The sequence below is a fragment of the Oncorhynchus gorbuscha genome, linkage group LG22, assembly GCF_021184085.1.
Source record: "Oncorhynchus gorbuscha isolate QuinsamMale2020 ecotype Even-year linkage group LG22, OgorEven_v1.0, whole genome shotgun sequence".
In the NCBI taxonomy this organism is placed as follows: Eukaryota; Metazoa; Chordata; class Actinopteri; order Salmoniformes; family Salmonidae; genus Oncorhynchus; species Oncorhynchus gorbuscha.
Genome location: NC_060194.1, coordinates 920,651 through 944,444, shown reverse-complemented (window position 1 = coordinate 944,444; position 23,794 = coordinate 920,651). Strand labels below are relative to the sequence as shown.

Here is a 23,794-nt window from a genome sequence, read left to right as displayed (position 1 = left end):
GCATGAGGACTGCAGATGTGGCCAGGGCAATGAATTGCAATGTCCATAATGTGAGACGCCTAAGACTGGGCGACAGGGCGGACAGCTGATTGTCCTCACAGTGGCAGACCACGTGTAACAACACCTGCACAGGATCGGTACATCCGAACATCACACCTGCGGGACAGGTACAGGATGGCAACAACAACTGCCGAGTTACACTAGAAACTAGAGGTCGACCGACTATGATTTTTCAATGGCCGATTTATAAAATGTATTTATTTATTTGTAATAATGACAATTACAACAATACTGAATTAACACTTTTTAACCATTATATAATACATAAATAAAATCAATTTAGCCTCAAATAAATAATGAAACATGTTCAATTTGGTTTAAATAATGCAAAAACAAAGTGTTGGAGAAGAAAGTAAAAGTGCAATATATGCCATGTAAGAAAGCTAATGTTTAAGTTCCTTGCTCAGAACATGAGAACATATGAAAGCTGGTGGTTCCTTTTAACATGAGTCTTCAATATTCCCAGGTAAGAAGTTTTAGGTTGTAGTTATTATAGGAATTATAGGACTATTTCTCTCTATACCATTTGTATTTCATTAACCTTTGACTATTGGATGTTCTTATAGGCACTTTAGTATTGCCAGTGTAACAGTATAGCTTCCGTCCCTCTCTCGCTCCTACCTGGGCTCGAACCAGGAACACATCAACAACAGCCAGCCTCGAAGCAGCGTTACCCATCGCTCCACAAAAGCCACGGCAGAGCAAGGGGAACAACTACTCCAAATCTCAGAGCGAGTGACGTTTGAAACGCTATTAGCGCGCAACCCACTAACTAGCTAGCTATTTCACATCGGTTACACCAGCCTAATCTCGGGAGTTGATAGCGAAGAGCTGCTGGCAAAACGCACAAAAGTGCTGTTTGAAGGAATGCTTTCGAGCCTGCTGCTGCCTACTACCACTCAGTCATACTGCGCTATCAAATCATAGACTTAGTTACAACATAATAACAAACAGAAATGCGAGCCTTAGGTCATTAATATGGTTAAATCCGGAAACTATATGTAACTGCGTTCTTCGTTTGTAGAAAGAGAGTCGGACCGAAATGCAGCGTAGTGGTTACTCATGACTTTAATAGAAAAAGTGACACATGAAAATAACGATACAAAATACAAAAACAACAAACGGAACGTGAAACCTAATTACAGCCTATCTGGTGAAACTACACAGAGACAGGAATAATCACCCACAAAATACAAAGTGAAAATAGGCTACCTAAATACGGTTCCCAATCAGAGACAACGAGAATCACCTGACTCTGATTGAGAAATGCCTCAGGCAGCCAAGCCCATACAACACCCCTACTCAGCCGCAATCCCAATAATACAAAAACCCCAATACGAAATACAACAACATAAACCCATGTCACACCCTGGCCTGACCAAATATATAACGAAGACACAAAATACAATGACCAAGGCGTGACAGAACCCCCCCCCCCCTAAGGTGTGGACTCCTGGACGCACCTCAAAACCATAGGGAGGGTCCGGGTGGGCGTCTGTCCATGGCGGTTCCGGCTCGGGACGTGGACCCCACTCCATTAAGGTCCTAGTTCCTCCCCTTCGCGTCCTGGGATAATCCACCCTCGCCGCCGACCATGGCCTAATAGTCCTCACCCAGAACCCCACAGAACTGAGGAGCAGCTCGTGACTGAGGGGCATCTCGGGACTGAGGGGCATCTCGGGACTGAGGGGCATCTCGGGACTGAGGGGCATCTCGGGACTGAGGGGCAGCTCGGGACTGAGGGGAAGCCCAGTACTGAGAGGAAGCCCAGTACTGAGAGGAAGCCCAGTACTGAGAGGAAGCCCAGTACTGAGATGAAGCTCAGGCAGGTAGTAGGCTCCGGTAGATCCTGGCTGGCTGGCAGAACTGGAAGATTCTGGTTGACTAGCAGATCTGGAAGATTCTGGTTGACTGGCAGATCTGGAAGAGACTGGTTGACTGGCAGATCTGGAAGAGACTGGTTGTCTGGCAGATCTAGAAGATCATGGCTGACTGGCGGATCTAGCTGCTCTATGCAGACTGACAGCTCTGGCTGCTTCTTACAGACTGACAGGTCTGGCTGCTTCATGCAGACTGACAGCTCTGGCTGCTCCATGCAGGCTGACAGCTCTGACTGCTCCATGCAGGCTAACAGCTCTGACTGCTCCATGCAGGCTGGCAGCACCTTGCAGACTGACAGCTCCTTGCAGACTAGCAGCTCCTTGCAGACTGACAGCTCTGGCTGCTCCATGCAGACTGACAGCTCTGGCTGCTCCATGCAGGCTGGCAGCACCTTGCAGACTGGCAGCTCTGGCTGCTTCATGCAGACTGACAGCTCTTTGCAGACTGACAGCTCTGGCTGCTTCATGCAGACTGACAGCTCTGACTGCTCCGAACAGGCAGGAGGCTCTGGCAGCGCTGAACAGGCGGGAGACTCCGACAGCGCAGGAGGGAAGGAAGGCTCTGATAGCGCTGAACAGACAGGAGGCTCCAGTAGCGCAGGAGGGAATGAAGGCTCTGGCTGTGCTGAACAGGCGAGGCGCACAGAAGGCCTGGTGTGTGGTGCTGGAACTGGTGCTACAGGATCGAGGACACGCACAGGAAGCCTGGTGCGGGGAGCTGCTACCGGAGGACTGGTGTGTGGAGGTGGCTCTGGATAGACTGGACCGTGCAGGCGCACTGGAGCTCTTGAGCACCGAGCTTGCCCAAGCTTACCTGGCTCGATGCCCACTCTAGCCCGGCCAATACGAAGGGCTGGTTATGTGCCGCACCGGGCTTCATCATCGGACTGAGCTTGTTGTCATTGCAGGCAATCTCAAAGCTGTGCGATACAGGGAAGACATCTTCCTCCCTCATGTGGTACCCTTCCTTCAGGCGCATCCTGACATGACCCTCCGGCATGACAATGCCACCAGCCATACTGCTGGTTCTGTATGTGATTCCCTGCAAGACAGGAATGTCAGTGTTCTGCCAAGGCCAGCAATGAGCCCGGATCTCAATCCCATTAAGCATGACTGGGACCTGTTGGATTTGAGGGTGAGGGCTAGGGCCATTCCCCCCAGAAATGTGGGAACTTGCAGGTGCCTTGGTGGAAGAGTGGGGTAACATCTCACAGCAAGAACTGGCAAATCTGGTGCCACCCATGAGCAGGAGATGCACTGCAGTACTTAATGCAGCTAGTGGCCACACCAGATACTGACTGTTACTTTTGATTTTGACCTCCCTTTGTTCAGGGACACATTATTCCATTTCTGTTAGTCACGTGTCTGTGGAACTTGTTTAGTTTGTCTCAGTTGTTGAATCTTGATGTTCATACAAATACTTACACGTTTGCTGAAAATAAACCCAGTTGACAGTGAGAGGACGTTTCTTTTTTTGTTGAGTTTACACAGTTTTATGATGCTGCCGTTGACATGTGGGGTTGTTGACCTGTTAAGAATGTGATATTGTTTACCGGTTGAAAGTACAGTGCTTGGTTAAATACTGCTTATGATTCTGATCATTTTTTGATCTGTTAGTTTTAACATCAACCTGTGTAATAGGAATGGAAATAATTGTTTGAACGTTTGTTAATTTAGTAGAAGGCAACATGAGTTCCCTATATATAATATATGCCATTTAGCAGACGCTTTTATCCAAAGCGACTTACAGTCATGTGTGCATACATTCTACGTATGGGTGGTCCCGGGAATTGAACCCACTACCCTGGCGTTACAAGCGCCATGCTCTACCAACTGAGCTACAGAAGGACCATATAAAATGTAGGAGTGATTATATGGATGATATGTCTTTGCTGGTCCTGTTGTTTTGATACATACAATGGTACAATATATTAGCCATCCATTTAATTTTGGTGGACATGTATATAGATATTGTCTGTGTGGTCAGTTCTGTTGCAGAATTGGTAACTTGTTAAAAAATATTTTTAAAAATTGAAGGACTTTAAGCAAGTAAAATGGATTCCAGAAACATTTGTGAAAACTCACCGAATTCCCTTTGGAATCTTAGGAATCTTACCTCGGGCTCCATTCATCAAAGGACATTTGTTTTGAGGCCGTCCAATAGGAACTCCTTGGCCGAGGTAAACAAAAATGCCAAAACTGTCAGTCATGTAGAAGTACCAAGCGACAGTCTTCCCTGTAATAAAGAAAGCAGAAGATGCAAAAGCTTCCTAATGTCCGCCAAATGCCCTAACTTGCAATTCCAGATCTCTGCTAGACAAAGTGGTTGAGTTAGAACTTTTACTCCTATCATCCAGGGCTGAACTTGGTTGTGTAATGGAAACATGGGCACATGACAACATTCCAGAAAAGTCCCTAAACATAGAGGGTTTTCAGGTGTTCATGTAGGTCAAAAATCCTAGCCTAAATATGAATGGAGGAGTAGTGGCCATATGTGGACGATAGTCTCCAGGTTAAGATACGCACTGACCTTGAACGAGATGAGTTTGAGTGTTTCTGGGATCCAGTTTTGCTCAGAGCGGGTTCCCAGATCAATTCCAACAATAGTTGTTGGAACACTTTACTATCCTCCATGGGCTTATTGAGAATAAACTGCAACAGCAAGCGATTAACTATCTCATTAACACCATTAACTCTGTGAAGCTGAAATCACCTGAAGTAGGTATTGTCTTATGTGGGGATTTCAATCATCTACCTACTAAGGCCCTAACCCTGTCCCTTAACTCCGAGCCCGATCTAAAACAGGTTGTCAAACATAAGACCCGTGGAGACTCTATGATTGATCTGATCAGCACCCCTACTGTGTTGGCCCCGCTGGGCTCAAGTGGCCACCAGTGTCTGCAACTCACTCCCACCAGTGTCTGCAACTCACTCCCACCAGTGTCTGCAACTCACTCCCACCAGTGTACCTCAACATGGGAAGGAAATGCAATACAGAGTAGGGCTACAGGTTGTTTGAGAGAAAGGAGGCCCTAGTCTGGTGTCTGGCCATCACTGACTGGTCAGCTGTCTACAATGAGGAGAACATGGATGAAAAGTTGTAGATCTTTAACACCAACATACAAATGGCCCTTGATGTACAGTGGGGCAAAAAAGTATTTAGTCAGCCACCAATTGTGCAAGTTCTCCCACTTAAAAAGATGAGAGAGGCCTGTAATTTATCATAGGCACACTTCAACTATGACAGACAAAATGAGAAGAAAAAAATATCAGAAAATCACATTGTAGGATTTTTAATGAATTTATTTGCAAATTATAGTGGAAAATAAGTATTTGGTCACCTACAAACAAGCAAGATTTCTGGCTCTCACAGACCTGTAACTTCTTCTTTAAGAGGCTCCTCTGTCCTCCACTCGTTACCTGTATTAATGGCACCTGTTTCAACCTGTTATCCGTATAAAAAAACACCTGTCCACAACCTCAAACAGTCACACTCCAAACTCCACTATGGCCAAGACCAAAGAGCTGTCAAAGGACACAAGAAACTAAATTGTAGACCTGTATGTCCATTCAAAATCATTTTTAAAAAACATCCCGGGATGACGGAACAACTAAAAGTGTCCATCAAGAAATGGCAAAAATATTTAATAGTTGGGGGGGAAACTGAGAAATAGAAAAAAGTGAGAAACTCCATTCAAAAGCTTATCCGAGGGGCAATGAAAAACTATTACACAAATTAAATTGGTCCTTCTGTAGCTCAGTTGGTAGAGCATGGCGCTTGTAACGCCAGGGTAGTGGGTTCGATCCCCGGGACCACCCATACGTAGAATGTATGCACACATGACTGTAAGTCGCTTTGGATAAAAGCGTCTGCTAAATGGCATATATTATTATATATATATTAAATTAAATTCAAACAATTTAACAAGAATAACCCAAACGAGTGGTGGGACTTCATCAATAAAGAGCTTGGTTGTTAAAAATCATTTAGAGGGATGATACAGATTGACGATGTGGAAACTGGCAATGTTGCCGAGGTCTTAAAACTTAATTGCTGAAGCATGGACAGGAAATACATCCTTCACTGTTTTTGCTCTTCCTAGGCCTGTTGGGGAAGGAGAACTATGCAACATTGGACAAGTGAAACAAGCTCTTTCAAGACTCAGTCCTAAGAAAGCATGTGGTCCAGATGGTTACTCTAGGAAAGCATGTGGTCCAGATGGTTACTCTAGGAAAGCATGTGGTCCAGATGGTTACTCTAGGAAAGCATGTGGTCCAGATGGTTACTCTAGGAAAGCATGTGGTCCAGATGGTTACTCTAGGAAAGCATGTGGTCCAGATGGTTACTCTAGGAAAGCATGTGGTCCAGATGGTTACTCTAGGAAAGCATGTGGTCCAGATGGTTACTCTAGGAAAGCATGTGGTCCAGATGGTTACTCTAGGAAAGCATGTGGTCCAGATGGTTACTCTAGGAAAGCATGTGGTCCAGATGGTTACTCTAGGAAAGCATGTGGTCCAGATGGTTACTCTAGGAAAGCATGTGGTCCAGATGGTTACTCTAGGAAAGCATGTGGTCCAGATGGTTACTCTAGGAAAGCATGTGGTCCAGATGGTTACTCAATGACTTTTCAGAAGTTCTAGCGCCAGTGGTCACTCACTTAGTTAACACCTCCTATCAACTGGGCTCTGTACCTACAGAGTGGAAGACCACTAACATCTGCCCCATTCCTAAGGTCTCCAGTCCTGGACAGAAAAATGATTGGAGACCAATCTCTCTGACATCCTGTCTAGGCAAAGTCCAGGAAAGGCTCATTGTCAAGAAGCTCATACCAGTTGATCTTGAAGAATGCAAAAAAACAAAACAGCATGCATACTTGCCTAAACACAGCACAACAAATGCACTGGTCAGAGCCTCACACACCTGGCTTACAGAGACAGACTCAAAGCAACCCATAATGGTCCTGGTTCTGCTGTCGGACATGTCAAAGGCTTCTGGTCGTGTCGACCATGCTGATCTCCTCCAGCATCTGGCCAGTCTGTGTCTGTGTCCAGGGTTACTCACCTGGTTTCACAGCTGCACAACAGGGAGAACACAGAGGGTGATAGCAAATGGAATGTACAGCTCACGGCCAGAGGTAACATCTGGGGTCCCAGAGGTCGTCTCGTCTTACCTCTTCCTGCTTCACATGTCCACTCTGAGAGAGTCATCTCTGAGGATACACTGGACACTGGCTATGCCAGCTACATTGGCCTGTTTTGTGCTTTAAGCTAGCAAACATTGAAAATGGAAGAGGAGGCTAAGAAACTGGATTTATGGATGACAGAGAACAACATGCTTCTTAATGGGAAGAAGTCTGTCGAATTAAGCATCTGCTTCTCAAAAAATCCTCCCCAAAGGGCTCCACTAATACTGGGTGGACAGGCTGTTCCAGTTCTAACATGCACAAAATACCTTGGCTTCCACTTGGACAACCAACTTAGTGGGAACTAACATTGACCAGGCAGTGAAAAAGGCTTCAGGGCGTTTCCACTTCCTGACTGTAATGACAAGAAAAGTCTTTCATGCTGATGACCAGGCAGTGAAAAAGGCTTCAGGGCGTTTCCACTTCCTGACTGTAATGACAAGAAAAGTATTTTATGCTGATGACCAGGCAGTGAAAAAGGCTTCAGGGCGTTTCCACTTCCTGACTGTAATGACAAGAAAAGTATTTCATGCTGATGACCAGGCAGTGAAAAAGGCTTCAGGGCGTTTCCACTTCCTGACTGTAATGACAAGAAAAGTATTTCATGCTGATGACCAGGCAGTGAAAAAGGCTTCAGGGCGTTTCCACTTCCTGACTGTAATGACAAGAAAAGTATTTCATGCTGATGACATCTACAGCACTCTGATCCCACCGTGTCTGGAGTATGTTGAAGATGGACTGCACAAAGAAGCAGCAAGCTGCACTGGATACAGCTGCACTGGATACAGAAAAGGGCAGAGAAGCAGCAACCTGCACTGGGTACAGAAAAGGGCAAAGAAGCAGCAAGCTGCACTGGGTACAGAAAAGGGCAAAGAAGCAGCAAGCTGCACTGGGTACAGAAAAGGGCAAAGAAGCAGCAAGCTGCACTGGATAGGGTACAGAAAAGGGCAAAGAAGCAGCAAGCTGCACTGGATAGGGTACAGAAAAGGGCAGAGAAGCAGCAAGCTGCACTGGGTACAGAAAAGGGCAGAGAAGCAGCAAGCTGCACTGGGTACAGAAAAGGGCAAAGAAGCAGCAAGCTGCACTGGGTACAGAAAAGGGCAAAGAAGCAGCAAGCTGCACTGGGTACAGAAAAGGGCAAAGAAGCAGCAAGCTGCACTGGGTACCGAAAAGGGCAGAGAAGCAGCAAGCTGCACTGGATACAGAAAAGGGCAAAGAAGCAGCAAGCTGCACTGGGTACAGAAAGGGGCAAAGAAGCAGCAAGCTGCACTGGGTACAGAAAAGGGCAAAGAAGCAGCAAGCTGCACTGGGTACAGAAAAGGGCAAAGAAGCAGCAAGCTGCACTGGATACAGAAAAGGGCAGAGAAGCAGCAAGCTGCACTGGATACAGAAAAGGGCAGAGAAGCAGCAAGCTGCACTGGATACAGAAAAGGGCAGAGAAGCAGCAAGCTGCACTGGATACAGAAAAGGGCAGAGAAGCAGCAAGCTGCACTGGGTACAGAAAAGGGCAAAGAAGCAGCAAGCTGCACTGGATACAGAAAAGGGCAGAGAAGCAGCAAGCTGCACTGGATACAGAAAAGGGCAGAGAAGCAGCAACCTGCACTGGGTACAGAAAAGGGCAAAGAAGCAGCAAGCTGCACTGGGTACAGAAAAGGGCAAAGAAGCAGCAAGCTGCACTCGATAGGGTACAGAAAAGGGCAAAGAAGCAGCAAGCTGCACTGGATAGGGTACAGAAAAGGGCAGAGAAGCAGCAAGCTGCACTGGGTACAGAAAAGGGCAAAGAAGCAGCAAGCTGCACTGGGTACAGAAAAGGGCAAAGAAGCAGCAAGCTGCACTGGGTACAGAAAAGGGCAAAGAAGCAGCAAGCTGCACTGGGTACAGAAAAGGGCAAAGAAGCAGCAAGCTGCACTGGGTACAGAAAAGGGCAAAGAAGCAGCAAGCTGCACTGGGTACAGAAAAGGGCAAAGAAGCAGCAAGCTGCACTGGGTACAGAAAAGGGCAGAGAAGCAGCAAGCTGCACTGGGTACAGAAAAGGGCAAAGAAGCAGCAAGCTGCACTGGGTACAGAAAAGGGCAAAGAAGCAGCAAGCTGCACTGGGTACAGAAAAGGGCAGAGAAGCAGCAAGCTGCACTGGGTACAGAAAAGGGCAAGCAAGATGATAACAAAAACAGAGACATCCCACTGACCCTTCCACCACTAACATTCACTGATAGAGCAAGCAGAAGATTTGTCACTGACCAACCTGACCACCCTCTACATGATCTCCTACCACAGAGAAGGGGAGACAGCACTGGCAGAGTCCTCCACAACCAGAGCCAACTGTCCATCACTAATGCAAGGACAAATAGACAAACATTTTTACCACTGCCATCAGACTTTTAAACAACCAAATAGGACATTTTATAAATTAATGTAGTATACAGTGTTTTTTAAGCTTTTGTCTAAATGTATCTGGTGACTGGTAAATGTCAGTTAGCTGGTGTTTACCTGTGGCCATGTCTCCCTCTGGTGTTGCCTATGGTAACATTTTTATTTATTTAATCTTTATTTAACTAGGCAAGTCAGTTAAGAACAAATTCTTATTTACAATGACGGTCTACCCCGGGCCAAACCCTAAAACGGACACCGCTGGGCCAATTGTGTGCCGCCCTATGGGACTCCCAATCGTGGCCGGTTGTGATACAGCCTGGAATCGAGTCTGTACTGACGCCACTCGGGAGCCCATGATGCCATACTCTTTGCACTTCCATGTCTCCTAATCATATCCCATAGTATGCTGTAGTTGCAGGAGCAGTTTATGATGATGCTCATTTCTAGTTAGCAATTACATTTTTGTTACGGCTTTTTTGAATGTCCTAACAAAAATTGTGTGTAGATGGGTAAAAAATATATAAATATTGAATCCATTTTGAAATCGGGCTGAATCACAACAAAATGTGGAATAAGTCAAGTGGTATGAATACTTTCTGAAGGCATTGTAAATCCATTTTTACATGTTTGAAGATGAAGTATTGTAATTAAGGCTTGAAACATATTCAGAAATGAGTGAATCAGACAGCATTTTGGCACATTCTTACCTCAGTTGTGTGAATAATTTGTCATCTTTACATATCTGGCACACCTGGCTCCTTTGGTTGTATATTCTACATCACTATGAACATTTTAAGATATTATTGGGCATACTAAATTTATAATGTCCTCAAGGTATGATGAGGCAGGGAGAAATCCAAAAAGATGTCATTGAGCTGTATCTCTCAAACATTTTAAAAACCCTGTTCTAGCTGTGTGTGTGAAATGCAGTGCAGAATATCACCACAGTTACAATCCAAAAACATAGGTGCCCCACTACATGAAATTCTATAGCTAAGCTTCCAACATTTTGATACCAATGGCACAATATGGACTATTTTTAAACAATAGTTGTAGCTGGTGCTTTCTCAGTTGGTTTTTATTATATATCATTTATATCATTTGAAAGTAAGTTAATGTCATGACCTTTCAGAACCACTTGTCAAACAAAGATTAAAACATATCAGGGTTTACTTTTTAAAGCAATTTATAAAGGTAATTCTGATATGTACCTTAAGAGGTCAAATGTCAAGGTTCTGTTGACCGGAACATTCCAAAAATGTGCCTGATTGATAGCTGTGAATCTAAGCTAAGCTTTCCAAATCTATATGATTAAAGGGTATACGTGAGCAATAACTATGTATACTAACATTGTTTGTCATCACTAACCTCGAACCAACCATCGACCACCCACCCTCCCCGGTCCAGCCATCGGCCCCTTCTAGGCGGAGTGAGGATGATGATGATGAAGAGCAGGACCTGAACAAGACCCTGGGGGTGCAGCTCTTCCAGCAGATCCTCCACCCACCGGCCCGTGGACCCCCAGAGAAACACCGGGCCTACAACGAGGAAGACTTTGAGTGTGAGCCACCAATGTTTACTTGTTAACCTTCATTTCTATTAAATCACTGTTTTATGTACCATAGAAAGGGTATCAGTTACCGTGTACAGCTTGACATCACATTCTGGTTGGAAGTAGCATTGAGTATGGGCCATGCCTGTCCATCAAAAATGTATCTTTCATCAGCTTTTGATGCCCATTAAAAGACAGACAACGCTGCTCAACAAATATCATCTCAATGCAGACAAGGAAGTGTGTCACCAAATGACTACTTGACCAAACACGGTTTATTTCTCCTGTCTGCAGACCACCGCCACTCCTCCCACCACATCCACCACCCGCTGTCCAAACTACTCCCAGAAAGGAGGAAGAAGAAGAGCAAGAAGAAGGAAGCGGGATGGAGGAGAGGATCCGGGCCTGGCGGAGCACTCAACATAGAGGAGGACGAGGAAGAAGAGGACGCAGATGAGTCCTACAGCCAGAACGATGGAGAGGGGGGGCAGACCACCACACCCACACCTGATACTGACACGGACACACACAATGAGGATGTGCAGGTAGAGTTGCAAGCTTATACTGGTTTACATTATATTATAGTGGTTTATAGTATACACTGTATTTGTTATAGTATATTAGTTTTATAGTATAAACAACTTACATATAGTACATACTGTACACACACTCTCAGCTACTTTCTTTTTTATTAGGTAGGCATCTTCCTCATTGACCCCAATCTTTCCTCTCTGTAGTTCTTCGTGTCTGAGGAAGACCCTGCCAGTGCCACTCCTGCCCCCGGGCACAGCAGGGGTGGCAGTGCCACCCTTACCAGACGCCTCACCATCGTACCTGAGACTGCCCTGGGTACCAACATGCCAGAGGATGCCACGGAGTAAGTGAGAAAGATGTACACAAACACACATAAACACATAAACACATGCACAGACTGACATAAACCAACACACACCATGGAGACCATGTGCTTGATGTATTTGATCCCATTTCACATATTCCGCTCCAGCCACTACCAACAGCCCGTCCTCCCCAATTAAGGTGCCACCAACCTCCTGTGACACACACAAACTGTAAAGCAATGTACACACACTTGCAAACACATGCATATAGTTAAGTGTGTGCACAGAGAAACACACAGGCACGGTACTTTATCTGTCTGCCTGCCCGTCCATCCGTCTGTCTTATTACGTCATCATCGTTGTCCCAGTGAGCCAGTGGACTCAGTGTTGGCCCCCAACAAAGGGAGGAATGGCCTATCCTCTGGCCCCTCCCGGGAGTCCCACAACCCCTCCACACGGGGCTCCACGCCTCCCTCCTCCTCCGCCTCCTCTTCCTCCTCCAGGACACCGCCCCCTGGCAGCCGTGGCTACGACCTGCAGGAGCGCCGGCGCTCGGGCAACATGACGGGCGGGCAGCAGGAGCGCCACCAGCGCCAGGCCACCGACGACAGCGAGGCCCAGATGCTGGGGTCCGCCGACCTGGATGGCATCAAGAGTGAGTTCTAATCAATGAGTCAGTCAGTCAGTCTACCAATCAATCAATAAATATAATTTTCCAGACCTAGAACCACAAAGACCAAGCAGTAGCACAGTGGCAAGGAACAACTATCTGGAAAGTGGAAAACTGTACAGGAACTATACTCAGAGGGGTAGGATTTTTGAAGCATAGAATTACATCATGTAATTTATAGAATTAAATAATTGCATTTCCATGACACGGGGCTGATTCACACTTTAATGTGACATAATAGCAGCATGTCATGACTAAACTGTTTTCAGCATGATTTCATTAACTTCACGGGAGATTCATTGTCATAATACTATGACATCATTGCAGAATTTCCAGGCCTACACAGGAGATTCATTGTCATAATACTATGACATCATTGCAGAATTTCCAGGCCTACACGGGAGATTAATTTTGATAATACTATGACATCATTGCAGAATTTCCAGGCCTACACGGGAGATTCATTGTCATAATACTATAACATCATTGCAGAATTTCCAGGCCTACACAGGAGATTCATTGTCATAATACTATGACATCATTGCAGAATTTCCAGGCCTACACGGGAGATTCATTGTCATAATACTATGACATCATTGCAGAATTTCCAGGCCTACACAGGAGATTCATTGTCATAATACTATGACATCATTGCAGAATTTCCAGGCCTACACAGGAGATTCATTGTGATAATACTATGGCATCATTGCAGAATTTCCAGGCCTACACAGGAGATTCATTGTGATAATACTATGACATCATTGCAGAATTTCCAGGCCTACACAGGAGATTCATTGTGATAATACTATGACATCATTGCAGAATTTCCAGGCCTACACAGGAGATTCATTGTCATAATACTATGACATCATTGCAGAATTTCCAGGCCTACACAGGAGATTCATTGTGATAATACTATGACATCATTGCAGAATTTCCAGGCCTACACAGGAGATTCATTGTCATAATACTATGACATCATTGCAGAATTTCCAGGCCTACACAGGAGATTCATTGTGATAATACTATGACATCATTGCAGAATTTCCAGGCCTACACAGGAGATTCATTGTGATAATACTATGACATCATTGCAGAATTTCCAGGCCTACACAGGAGATTCATTGTGATAATACTATGACATCATTGCAGAATTTCCTGGCCTACACAGGAGATTCATTGTCATAATACTATGACATCATTGCAGAATTTCCAGGCCTACACAGGAGATTCATTGTGATAATACTATGACATCATTGCAGAATTTCCAGGCCTACACGGGAGATTCATTGTGATATTACCGTGACATCATTGCAGCATTATTTCTAAGTCCCTCTCCTTGTTCGGGCGACATTCGGCGGTCGACGTCACCGGTCTTCTAGCCATCGCCGATCCACCTTTCATTTTCTATTTGTTTTGTCTTGTCTTCCATCACACCTGGTTTCAATTCCATCAATTACATGTTGTGTATTTAACCCTCCGTTCCCCACATGTCCTTGTCCAGTAATTGTTTATTGTAAGTGTTTGTGCACGTTATGTCTGGGGTTTTTGTCCCATTGGATATATTTTTTTTGTTCACGGTGATTTTATTCATTCAACCGCGCCGTTGTAACACAGTCTTTTCTCTCCTGCGCCTGACTTCTCTACCGCCAGTACGCACGCCTTACAGAAGCCCTACAATACTATGTTTTTATAAGTAATGAGAATGGTTGTAATCAGGGAATGTTGTCGTTGTAATCAGGGAATGATTTTTGCTGAGAGTCAATGGGGTAACCAGGGTAACCGTGGGTTGTTTTCCCCACGGGTGGGCAGGGTTTTCTATTTAGTACTGACTGGGACTATACCTTTGATATTACTTTGACATCATAGCAGCGTAATTTCAATGACTTCCCATGTGTTAGAATGCAAGAATGATGTCATCGTAAAATCTGAAGTTAAATCACACCACTGTGTGTGGTCATAGAAGTTCTACAGTAGTATGATGTCACAAAAATGCCATGTTAATCTATAGGGTATTTGTCAGTAACTTTCATGGATAACCTATCCAAATGAAGTCGTCACTAGGAAGAAACAATGAAAGAATGTTGTTCAATAATGACTTGACCAAGACATGTTTTTATATCTGCATTGTCCTTACCCTTATGGAAAGCTTTCAAAACCTTGATATTTCCACACAAAAAGCCCATTCTCCACAGTCAATTTGCATTTGTTATCTTAAATCTGATCCTAATACGGAATTTATTGTTCTGTGTACAAGAAAACAAGGCCGTCCATCCCACGTGCTCAGTGTGCACCGTTGGAATGTGAACATTTCCAAAGAGCCCATAGCTGCCCACCACCACAGTTCTTTCCCAGTTTTTCATTGTTTGTTTCATGTTCAGATAAAAGTCTGTGAGCGTGTGTGTGACGTGTGCCCATATGTCATTCTTTGGAAAACAATCATTCATTTTGGAAGCATGGTTTGGTTCTGTGTTTTGAAAGTCAAAAACGTTGCGACTGCGCTTTTCTTTGAGTCAGAGGCAATTTCTTTGTGAGTATCCATGACATCATATCTAATTACATAATTATTATACTGTTATAACTTATAATAGAATATGCAAGTTTGTCATTCAGATCAACATGTTAAAAATATATATGAATGGTTTGCTAACCATTAGCCATGAATTAGCCTCTACTTGAGCTATGTGAAGTGAGTGACGAAATGATGGCTCGTTGACGATGGTGTGGTTAGTTCATTTGTTTTCTTTGGGCTTTAAAACCTTAAGTCTCACAAAGATTCCCTGGGAAGCTTTCCTATTGCTATGCCAATCCTGAAATGTTATTTTCTAGAAAAGTACTCCTGTGGGAATATGAGTGTGTTCTCACCGTACTTGTTAAAAGGTGACGTTTATTCTGAAGTCTTTGGTGACGTCATTTGAATGACGAGGTATTTTAGACATAATTTCAGCGACCACAAAAATACATATTGAACTGTTTTTGTAACCCGGTCAGATAACAACCAACATATGGTGTCTTTCCCAAATGTTTAGATGTTGTCATGGAAAAAAACATGGCTGTACCTGATCTGATGACTCAACAAGGAGAAAATCAGTTTGGGACGAGAAAGTAACTTTCTCTTTATTTTTCTCTTTCTCTCTGTCCCCATTGTTCCGTAGGTCACAGGTTCGAGGATGTGCCTGCGGTGCGCCGTCACCTTGTCAGGAAGAGCAACAAGGGTCAGGTGGTGCACATCGGCAAAGACCACAAGGAGCCTAGTGCCCACTGCTGCAAGTTGGACCGTACCCCACATGAGGTGGGTACCATGGAACAAGAGGGTAATGAGTTTAATGGGCAGTGATTTTGGCCCAATTCCATGTTTTGCTACCACTTCACCGGAATGGTCTATCATAGACTTACATAACATTGTTGTATACTATTACATTTAATTTGCCCTCCACTGGTGTAGGCCAGTAGTGTTACTGCTGGTTATAAGTAGCAGGCAGTGACGTGAGTAGCACATGTCAAGTTGTTTTTATGATGGAGAGTTTGGGTTAAGAAGTCAATGTCTCTCACCTGTACATTAACTCCCTGCTTTGATACTTCAGTCAGTCAGGGAAAGGTGAGACGTTAAAAATGGACTTAGGAACTCCTTTCACATGCCACAAGAAAAAGAGGAGAGGTAACACGACACAAAGGGGCTCTAGGAAGTAAGCGAGGGAGTTAAGTTTGTTGTATTAGGGTAGCCCAGGTAAACATAACTCTTGTGTGGGTGTGTGTGAGAGTGAACGTAAATCAATGGACAGACCATTTCACATGCGCTCTCTTGTTGAGCCAGTAACTGTGTGTTAGTGTGTGTAAGGTAAGCCTGCCCTATTAGATTTGTCAGTATCTCTGCTTCTCACTCACCCAGCCAGTGCTTGAGTATCGGTCCTCCTCGCATTCGGACAGAATGGTTCGCTTGGAGTTCGTGGGTCGTATGGCACGGCACCAGAAGGTAGGGTCGTTTTGAACCAGTACAACCTGGTTTTAGCCCGGGTAACTTTGGATTTGCTGTGTTAGCCTTCAGATTGGTTTGGAGTGCAGTTAATTGCCTTCTAACACCACACATATACAGCATGGTGTGTTTGTAGACACTTGATGCATGCTGGATGCTGCCATAATATCTTCATGCACCTGTTTTAACGTGATATTGTTGTTTGTGGGAGCTTAGTCTGGTTGATACAACACCTGTTTTAACGTGTTATTGTTGTTCGTGGGAGCTTAGTCTGGTTGATACAACACCTGTTTTAAAGTGTTATTGTTGTTCGTGGGAGCTTAGTCTGGTTGATACAACACCTGTTTTAAAGTGTTATTGTTGTTCGTGGGAGCTTAGTCTGGTTGATACAACACCTGTTTTAACGTGTTATTGTTGTTCGTGGGGGCTTAGTCTGGTTGATACAACACCTGTTTTAACGTGTTATTGTTGTTTGTGGGAGCTTAGTCTGGTTGATGTTCGTGGGAGCATAGTCTGGTTGATACAACACCTGTTTTAACGTGTTATTGTTCGTGGGAGCTTAGTCTGGTTGATACAACAACACGTGGGAGCTTAGTCTTTTACAACACCTGTTTTAACGTGTTATTTTTGTTCGTGGGAGCTTAGTCTGGTTGATACAACACCTGTTTTAAAGTGTTATTGTTGTTGTGGGAGCTTAGTCTGGTTGATACAACACCTGTTTTAACATGTTATTGTTGTTCGTGGGAGCTTAGTCTGGTTGATACAACACCTGTTTTAAAGTGTTAGCGTGGGAGCTTAGTCTGGTTGATACAACACCTGTTTTAACGTGTTATTATTGTTCGTGGGAGCTTAGTCTGGTTGATGTTCGTGGGAGCTTAGTCTGGTTGATACAACACCTACTTTAAAGTGTTATTGTTGTTCGTGGGAGCTTAGTCTGGTTGATACAACACCTGTTTTAACGTGTTATTGTTGTTCGTGGGAGCTTAGTCTGGTTGATACAACACCTGTTTTAACGTGTTATTTTTGTTCGTGGGAGCTTAGTCTGGTTGATACAACACCTGTTTTAAAGTGTTATTGTTGTTCGTGGGAGCTTAGTCTGGTTGATACAACACCTGTTTTAACGTGTTATTGTTGTTCGTGGGAGCTTAGTCTGGTTGATACAACACCTGTTTTAAAGTGTTATTGTTGTTCGTGGGAGCTTAGTCTGGTTGAGACAACACCTGTTTTAACGTGTTATTATTGTTCGTGGGAGCTTAGTCTGGTTGATGTTCGTGGGAGCTTAGTCTGGTTGATACAACACCTGTTTTAAAGTGTTATTGTTGTTCGTGGGAGCTTAGTCTGGTTGATACAACACCTGTTTTAACGTGTTATTGTTGTTCGTGGGAGCTTAGTCTGGTTGATACAACACCTGTTTTAACGTGATATTGTTGTTCGTGGGAGCTTAGTCTGGTTGATACAACACCTGTTTTAACGTGTTATTGTTGTTCGTGGGAGCTTAGTCTGGTTGATACAACACCTGTTTTAACGTGTTATTGTTGTTCGTGGGAGCTTAGTCTGGTTGATACAACACCTGTTTTAATGTGTTATTGTTGTTCGTGGGAGCTTAGTCTGGTTGATACAACACCTGTTTTAACGTGTTATTGTTGTTCGTGGGAGCTTAGTCTGGTTGATACAACACCTGTTTTAAAGTGTTATTGTTGTTCGTGGGAGCTTAGTCTGGTTGATACAACACCTGTTTTAAAGTGTTATTGTTGTTCGTGGGAGCTTAGTCTGGTTGATACAACACCTGTTTTAACGTGATATTGTTGTTCGTGGGAGCTTAGTCTGGTTGATACAACACCTGTTTTAATGTGTTATTGTTGTTCGTGGGAGCTTAGTCTGGTTGATACAACACCTGTTTTAACGTGTTATTGTTGTTCGTGGGAGCTTAGTCTGGTTGATACAACACCTGTTTTAACGTGATATTGTTGTTCGTGGGAGCTTAGTCTGGTTGATACAACACCTGTTTTAAAGTGTTATTGTTGTTCGTGGGAGCTTAGTCTGGTTGATACAACACCTGTTTTAACGTGATATTGTTGTTCGTGGGAGCTTAGTCTGGTTGATACAACACCTGTTTTAATGTGTTATTGTTGTTCGTGGGAGCTTAGTCTGGTTGATACAACACCTGTTTTAACGTGTTATTGTTGTTCGTGGGAGCTTAGTCTGGTTGATACAACACCTGTTTTAACGTGTTATTATTGTTCGTGGGAGCTTAGTCTGGTTGATGTTCGTGGGAGCTTAGTCTGGTTGATACAACACCTATTTTAAAGTGTTATTGTTGTTCGTGGGAGCTTAGTCTGGTTGATACAACACCTGTTTTAAAGTGTTATTGTTGTTCGTGGGAGCTTAGTCTGGTTGATACAACACCTGTTTTAACGTGTTATTGTTGTTCGTGGGAGCTTAGTCTGGTTGATACAACACCTGTTTTAACGTGTTATTGTTGTTCGTGGGAGCTTAGTCTGGTTGATACAACACCTGTTTTAATGTGTTATTGTTGTTCGTGGGAGCTTAGTCTGGTTGATACAACACCTGTTTTAACGTGTTATTGTTGTTCGTGGGAGCTTAGTCTGGTTGATACAACACCTGTTTTAAAGTGTTATTGTTGTTCGTGGGAGCTTAGTCTGGTTGATACAACACCTGTTTTAACGTGTTATTATTGTTCGTGGGAGCTTAGTCTGGTTGATGTTCGTGGGAGCTTAGTCTGGTTGATACAACACCTATTTTAAAGTGTTATTGTTGTTCGTGGGAGCTTAGTCTGGTTGATACAACACCTGTTTTAACGTGTTATTGTTGTTCGTGGGAGCTTAGTCTGGTTGATACAACACCTGTTTTAACGTGTTATTGTTCGTGGGAGCTTAGTCTGGTTGATACAACACCTGTTTTAAAGTGTTATTGTTGTTCGTGGGAGCTTAGTCTGGTTGATACAACACCTATTTTAACGTGTTATTATTGTTCGTGGGAGCTTAGTCTGGTTGATGTTCGTGGGAGCTTAGTCTGGTTGATACAACACCTATTTTAAAGTGTTATTGTTGTTCGTGGGAGCTTAGTCTGGTTGATACAACACCTGTTTTAACGTGTTATTGTTGTTGGTGGGAGCTTAGTCTGGTTGATACAACACCTGTTTTAACGTGATATTGTTGTTCGTGGGAGCTTAGTCTGGTTGATACAACACCTGTTTTAACGTGTTATTGTTGTTTCTGGGAGCTTAGTCTGGTTGATACAACACCTGTTTTAATGTGTTATTGTTGTTCGTGGGAGCTTAGTCTGGTTGATACAACACCTGTTTTAACGTGTTATTGTTGTTCGTGGGAGCTTAGTCTGGTTGATAGAACACCTGTTTTAAAGTGTTATTGTTGTTCGTGGGAGCTTAGTCTGGTTGATACAACACCTGTTTTAACGTGTTATTATTGTTCGTGGGAGCTTAGTCTGGTTGATGTTCGTGGGAGCTTAGTCTGGTTGATACAACACCTATTTTAAAGTGTTATTGTTGTTCGTGGGAGCTTAGTCTGGTTGATACAACACCTGTTTTAACGTGATATTGTTGTTCGTGGGAGCTTAGTCTGGTTGATACAACACCTGTTTTAACGTGTTATTGTTGTTCGTGGGAGCTTAGTCTGGTTGATACAACACCTGTTTTAAAGTGTTATTGTTGTTCGTGGGAGCTTAGTCTGGTTGATACAACACCTGTTTTAACGTGTTATTATTGTTCGTGGGAGCTTAGTCTGGTTGATGTTCGTGGGAGCTTAGTCTGGTTGATACAACACCTGTTTTAAAGTGTTATTGTTGTTCGTGGGAGCTTAGTCTGGTTGATACAACACCTGTTTTAACGTGTTATTGTTGTTCGTGGGAGCTTAGTCTGGTTGATACAACACCTATTTTAACGTGTTATTGTTGTTGGTGGGAGCTTAGTCTGGTTGATACAACACCTGTTTTAAAGTGTTATTGTTGTTCGTGGGAGCTTAGTCTGGTTGATACAACACCTGTTTTAACGTGATATTGTTGTTCGTGGGAGCTTAGTCTGGTTGATACAACACCTGTTTTAATGTGTTATTGTTGTTCGTGGGAGCTTAGTCTGGTTGATACAACACCTGTTTTAAAGTGTTATTGTTGTTCGTGGGAGCTTAGTCTGGTTGATACAACACCTGTTTTAAAGTGTTATTGTTGTTCGTGGGAGCTTAGTCTGGTTGATACAACACCTGTTTTAACGTGTTATTGTTCGTGGGAGCTTAGTCTGGTTGATACAACACCTGTTTTAACGTGTTATTGTTGTTCGTGGGAGCTTAGTCTGGTTGATACAACACCTGTTTTAAAGTGTTATTGTTGTTCGTGGGAGCTTAGTCTGGTTGATACAACACCTGTTTTAACGTGTTATTATTGTTCGTGGGAGCTTAGTCTGGTTGATGTTCGTGGGAGCTTAGTCTGGTTGATACAACACCTATTTTAAAGTGTTATTGTTGTTCGTGGGAGCTTAGTCTGGTTGATACAACACCTGTTTTAACGTGATATTGTTGTTCGTGGGAGCTTAGTCTGGTTGATACAACACCTGTTTTAACGTGTTATTGTTGTTCGTGGGAGCTTAGTCTGGTTGATACAACACCTGTTTTAAAGTGTTATTGTTGTTCGTGGGAGCTTAGTCTGGTTGATACAACACCTGTTTTAATGTGTTATTATTGTTCGTGGGAGCTTAGTCTGGTTGATGTTCGTGGGAGCTTAGTCTGGTTGATACAACACCTGTTTTAAAGTGTTATTGTTGTTCGTGGGAGCTTAGTCTGGTTGATACAACACCTGTTTTAACGTGTTATTATTGTTCGTGGGAGCTTAGTCTGGTTGATGTTCGTGGGAGCTTAGTCTGGTTGATACAACACCTATTTTAAAGTGTTATTGTTGTTCGTGGGAGCTTAGTCTGGTTGATACAACACCTGTTTTAACGTGTTATTGTTGTTCGTGGGAGCTTAGTCTGGTTGATACAACACCTGTTTTAACATGTTATTGTTGTTCGTGGGAGCTTAGTCTGGTTGATACAACACCTATTTTAACGTGTTATTGTTGTTGGTGGGAGCTTAGTCTGGTTGATACAACACCTGTTTTAAAGTGTTATTGTTGTTCGTGGGAGCTTAGTCTGGTTGATACAACACCTGTTTTAACGTGATATTGTTGTTCGTGGGAGCTTAGTCTGGTTGATACAACACCTGTTTTAACGTGTTATTGTTGTTCATGGGAGCTTAGTCTGGTTGATACAACACCTGTTTTAAAGTGTTATTGTTGTTCGTGGGAGCTTAGTCTGGTTGATACAACACCTGTTTTAACGTGTTATTATTGTTCGTGGGAGCTTAGTCTGGTTGATGTTCGTGGGAGCTTAGTCTGGTTGATACAACACCTATTTTAAAGTGTTATTGTTGTTCGTGGGAGCTTAGTCTGGTTGATACAACACCTGTTTTAACGTGATATTGTTGTTCGTGGGAGCTTAGTCTGGTTGATACAACACCTGTTTTAACGTGTTATTGTTGTTCGTGGGAGCTTAGTCTGGTTGATACAACACCTGTTTTAACGTGTTATTGTTGTTCGTGGGAGCTTAGTCTGGTTGATACAACACCTGTTTTAATGTGTTATTGTTGTTCGTGGGAGCTTAGTCTGGTTGATACAACACCTGTTTTAACGTGTTATTGTTGTTCGTGGGAGCTTAGTCTGGTTGATACAACACCTGTTTTAAAGTGTTATTGTTGTTCGTGGGAGCTTAGTCTGGTTGATACAACACCTGTTTTAAAGTGTTATTGTTGTTCGTGGGAGCTTAGTCTGGTTGATACAACACCTGTTTTAACGTGATATTGTTGTTCGTGGGAGCTTAGTCTGGTTGATACAACACCTGTTTTAATGTGTTATTGTTGTTCGTGGGAGCTTAGTCTGGTTGATACAACACCTGTTTTAACGTGTTATTGTTGTTCGTGGGAGCTTAGTCTGGTTGATACAACACCTGTTTTAACGTGATATTGTTGTTCGTGGGAGCTTAGTCTGGTTGATACAACACCTGTTTTAAAGTGTTATTGTTGTTCGTGGGAGCTTAGTCTGGTTGATACAACACCTGTTTTAACGTGATATTGTTGTTCGTGGGAGCTTAGTCTGGTTGATACAACACCTGTTTTAATGTGTTATTGTTGTTCGTGGGAGCTTAGTCTGGTTGATACAACACCTGTTTTAACGTGTTATTGTTGTTCGTGGGAGCTTAGTCTGGTTGATACAACACCTGTTTTAACGTGTTATTATTGTTCGTGGGAGCTTAGTCTGGTTGATGTTCGTGGGAGCTTAGTCTGGTTGATACAACACCTATTTTAAAGTGTTATTGTTGTTCGTGGGAGCTTAGTCTGGTTGATACAACACCTGTTTTAAAGTGTTATTGTTGTTCGTGGGAGCTTAGTCTGGTTGATACAACACCTGTTTTAACGTGTTATTGTTGTTCGTGGGAGCTTAGTCTGGTTGATACAACACCTGTTTTAACGTGTTATTGTTGTTCGTGGGAGCTTAGTCTGGTTGATACAACACCTGTTTTAATGTGTTATTGTTGTTCGTGGGAGCTTAGTCTGGTTGATACAACACCTGTTTTAACGTGTTATTGTTGTTCGTGGGAGCTTAGTCTGGTTGATACAACACCTGTTTTAAAGTGTTATTGTTGTTCGTGGGAGCTTAGTCTGGTTGATACAACACCTGTTTTAACGTGTTATTATTGTTTGGGATTAGTCTGGTTGATGTTCGTGGGAGCTTAGTCTGGTTGATACAACACCTATTTTAAAGTGTTATTGTTGTTCGTGGGAGCTTAGTCTGGTTGATACAACACCTGTTTTAACGTGTTATTGTTGTTCGTGGGAGCTTAGTCTGGTTGATACAACACCTGTTTTAACGTGTTATTGTTCGTGGGAGCTTAGTCTGGTTGATACAACACCTGTTTTAAAGTGTTATTGTTGTTCGTGGGAGCTTAGTCTGGTTGATACAACACCTATTTTAACGTGTTATTATTGTTCGTGGGAGCTTAGTCTGGTTGATGTTCGTGGGAGCTTAGTCTGGTTGATACAACACCTATTTTAAAGTGTTATTGTTGTTCGTGGGAGCTTAGTCTGGTTGATACAACACCTGTTTTAACGTGTTATTGTTGTTGGTGGGAGCTTAGTCTGGTTGATACAACACCTGTTTTAACGTGATATTGTTGTTCGTGGGAGCTTAGTCTGGTTGATACAAC

General features: G+C 43.4%; 1 protein-coding gene across 3 annotated transcripts in view; it reads left to right on the top strand.

Moving 5' to 3' along the window:
• The window catches only part of LOC124009532 (anion exchange protein 2-like), a 124,116-nt gene that overhangs the window by 19,324 nt on the left and 80,998 nt on the right, over positions 1-23,794 (top strand). For 2 of the 3 annotated variants that reach the window (XM_046321400.1, XM_046321401.1), the window contains exons 3-8: positions 10,901-11,054; positions 11,340-11,590; positions 11,783-11,922; positions 12,253-12,539; positions 15,710-15,846; positions 16,444-16,527. In XM_046321400.1, coding sequence (XP_046177356.1) covers positions 10,901-11,054; positions 11,340-11,590; positions 11,783-11,922; positions 12,253-12,539; positions 15,710-15,846; positions 16,444-16,527 — 1,053 coding nt within the window. The remainder of the gene's footprint in view (positions 1-10,900; positions 11,055-11,339; positions 11,591-11,782; positions 11,923-12,252; positions 12,540-15,709; positions 15,847-16,443; positions 16,528-23,794) is intronic. The other variant, XM_046321402.1, reaches the window with a different exon arrangement.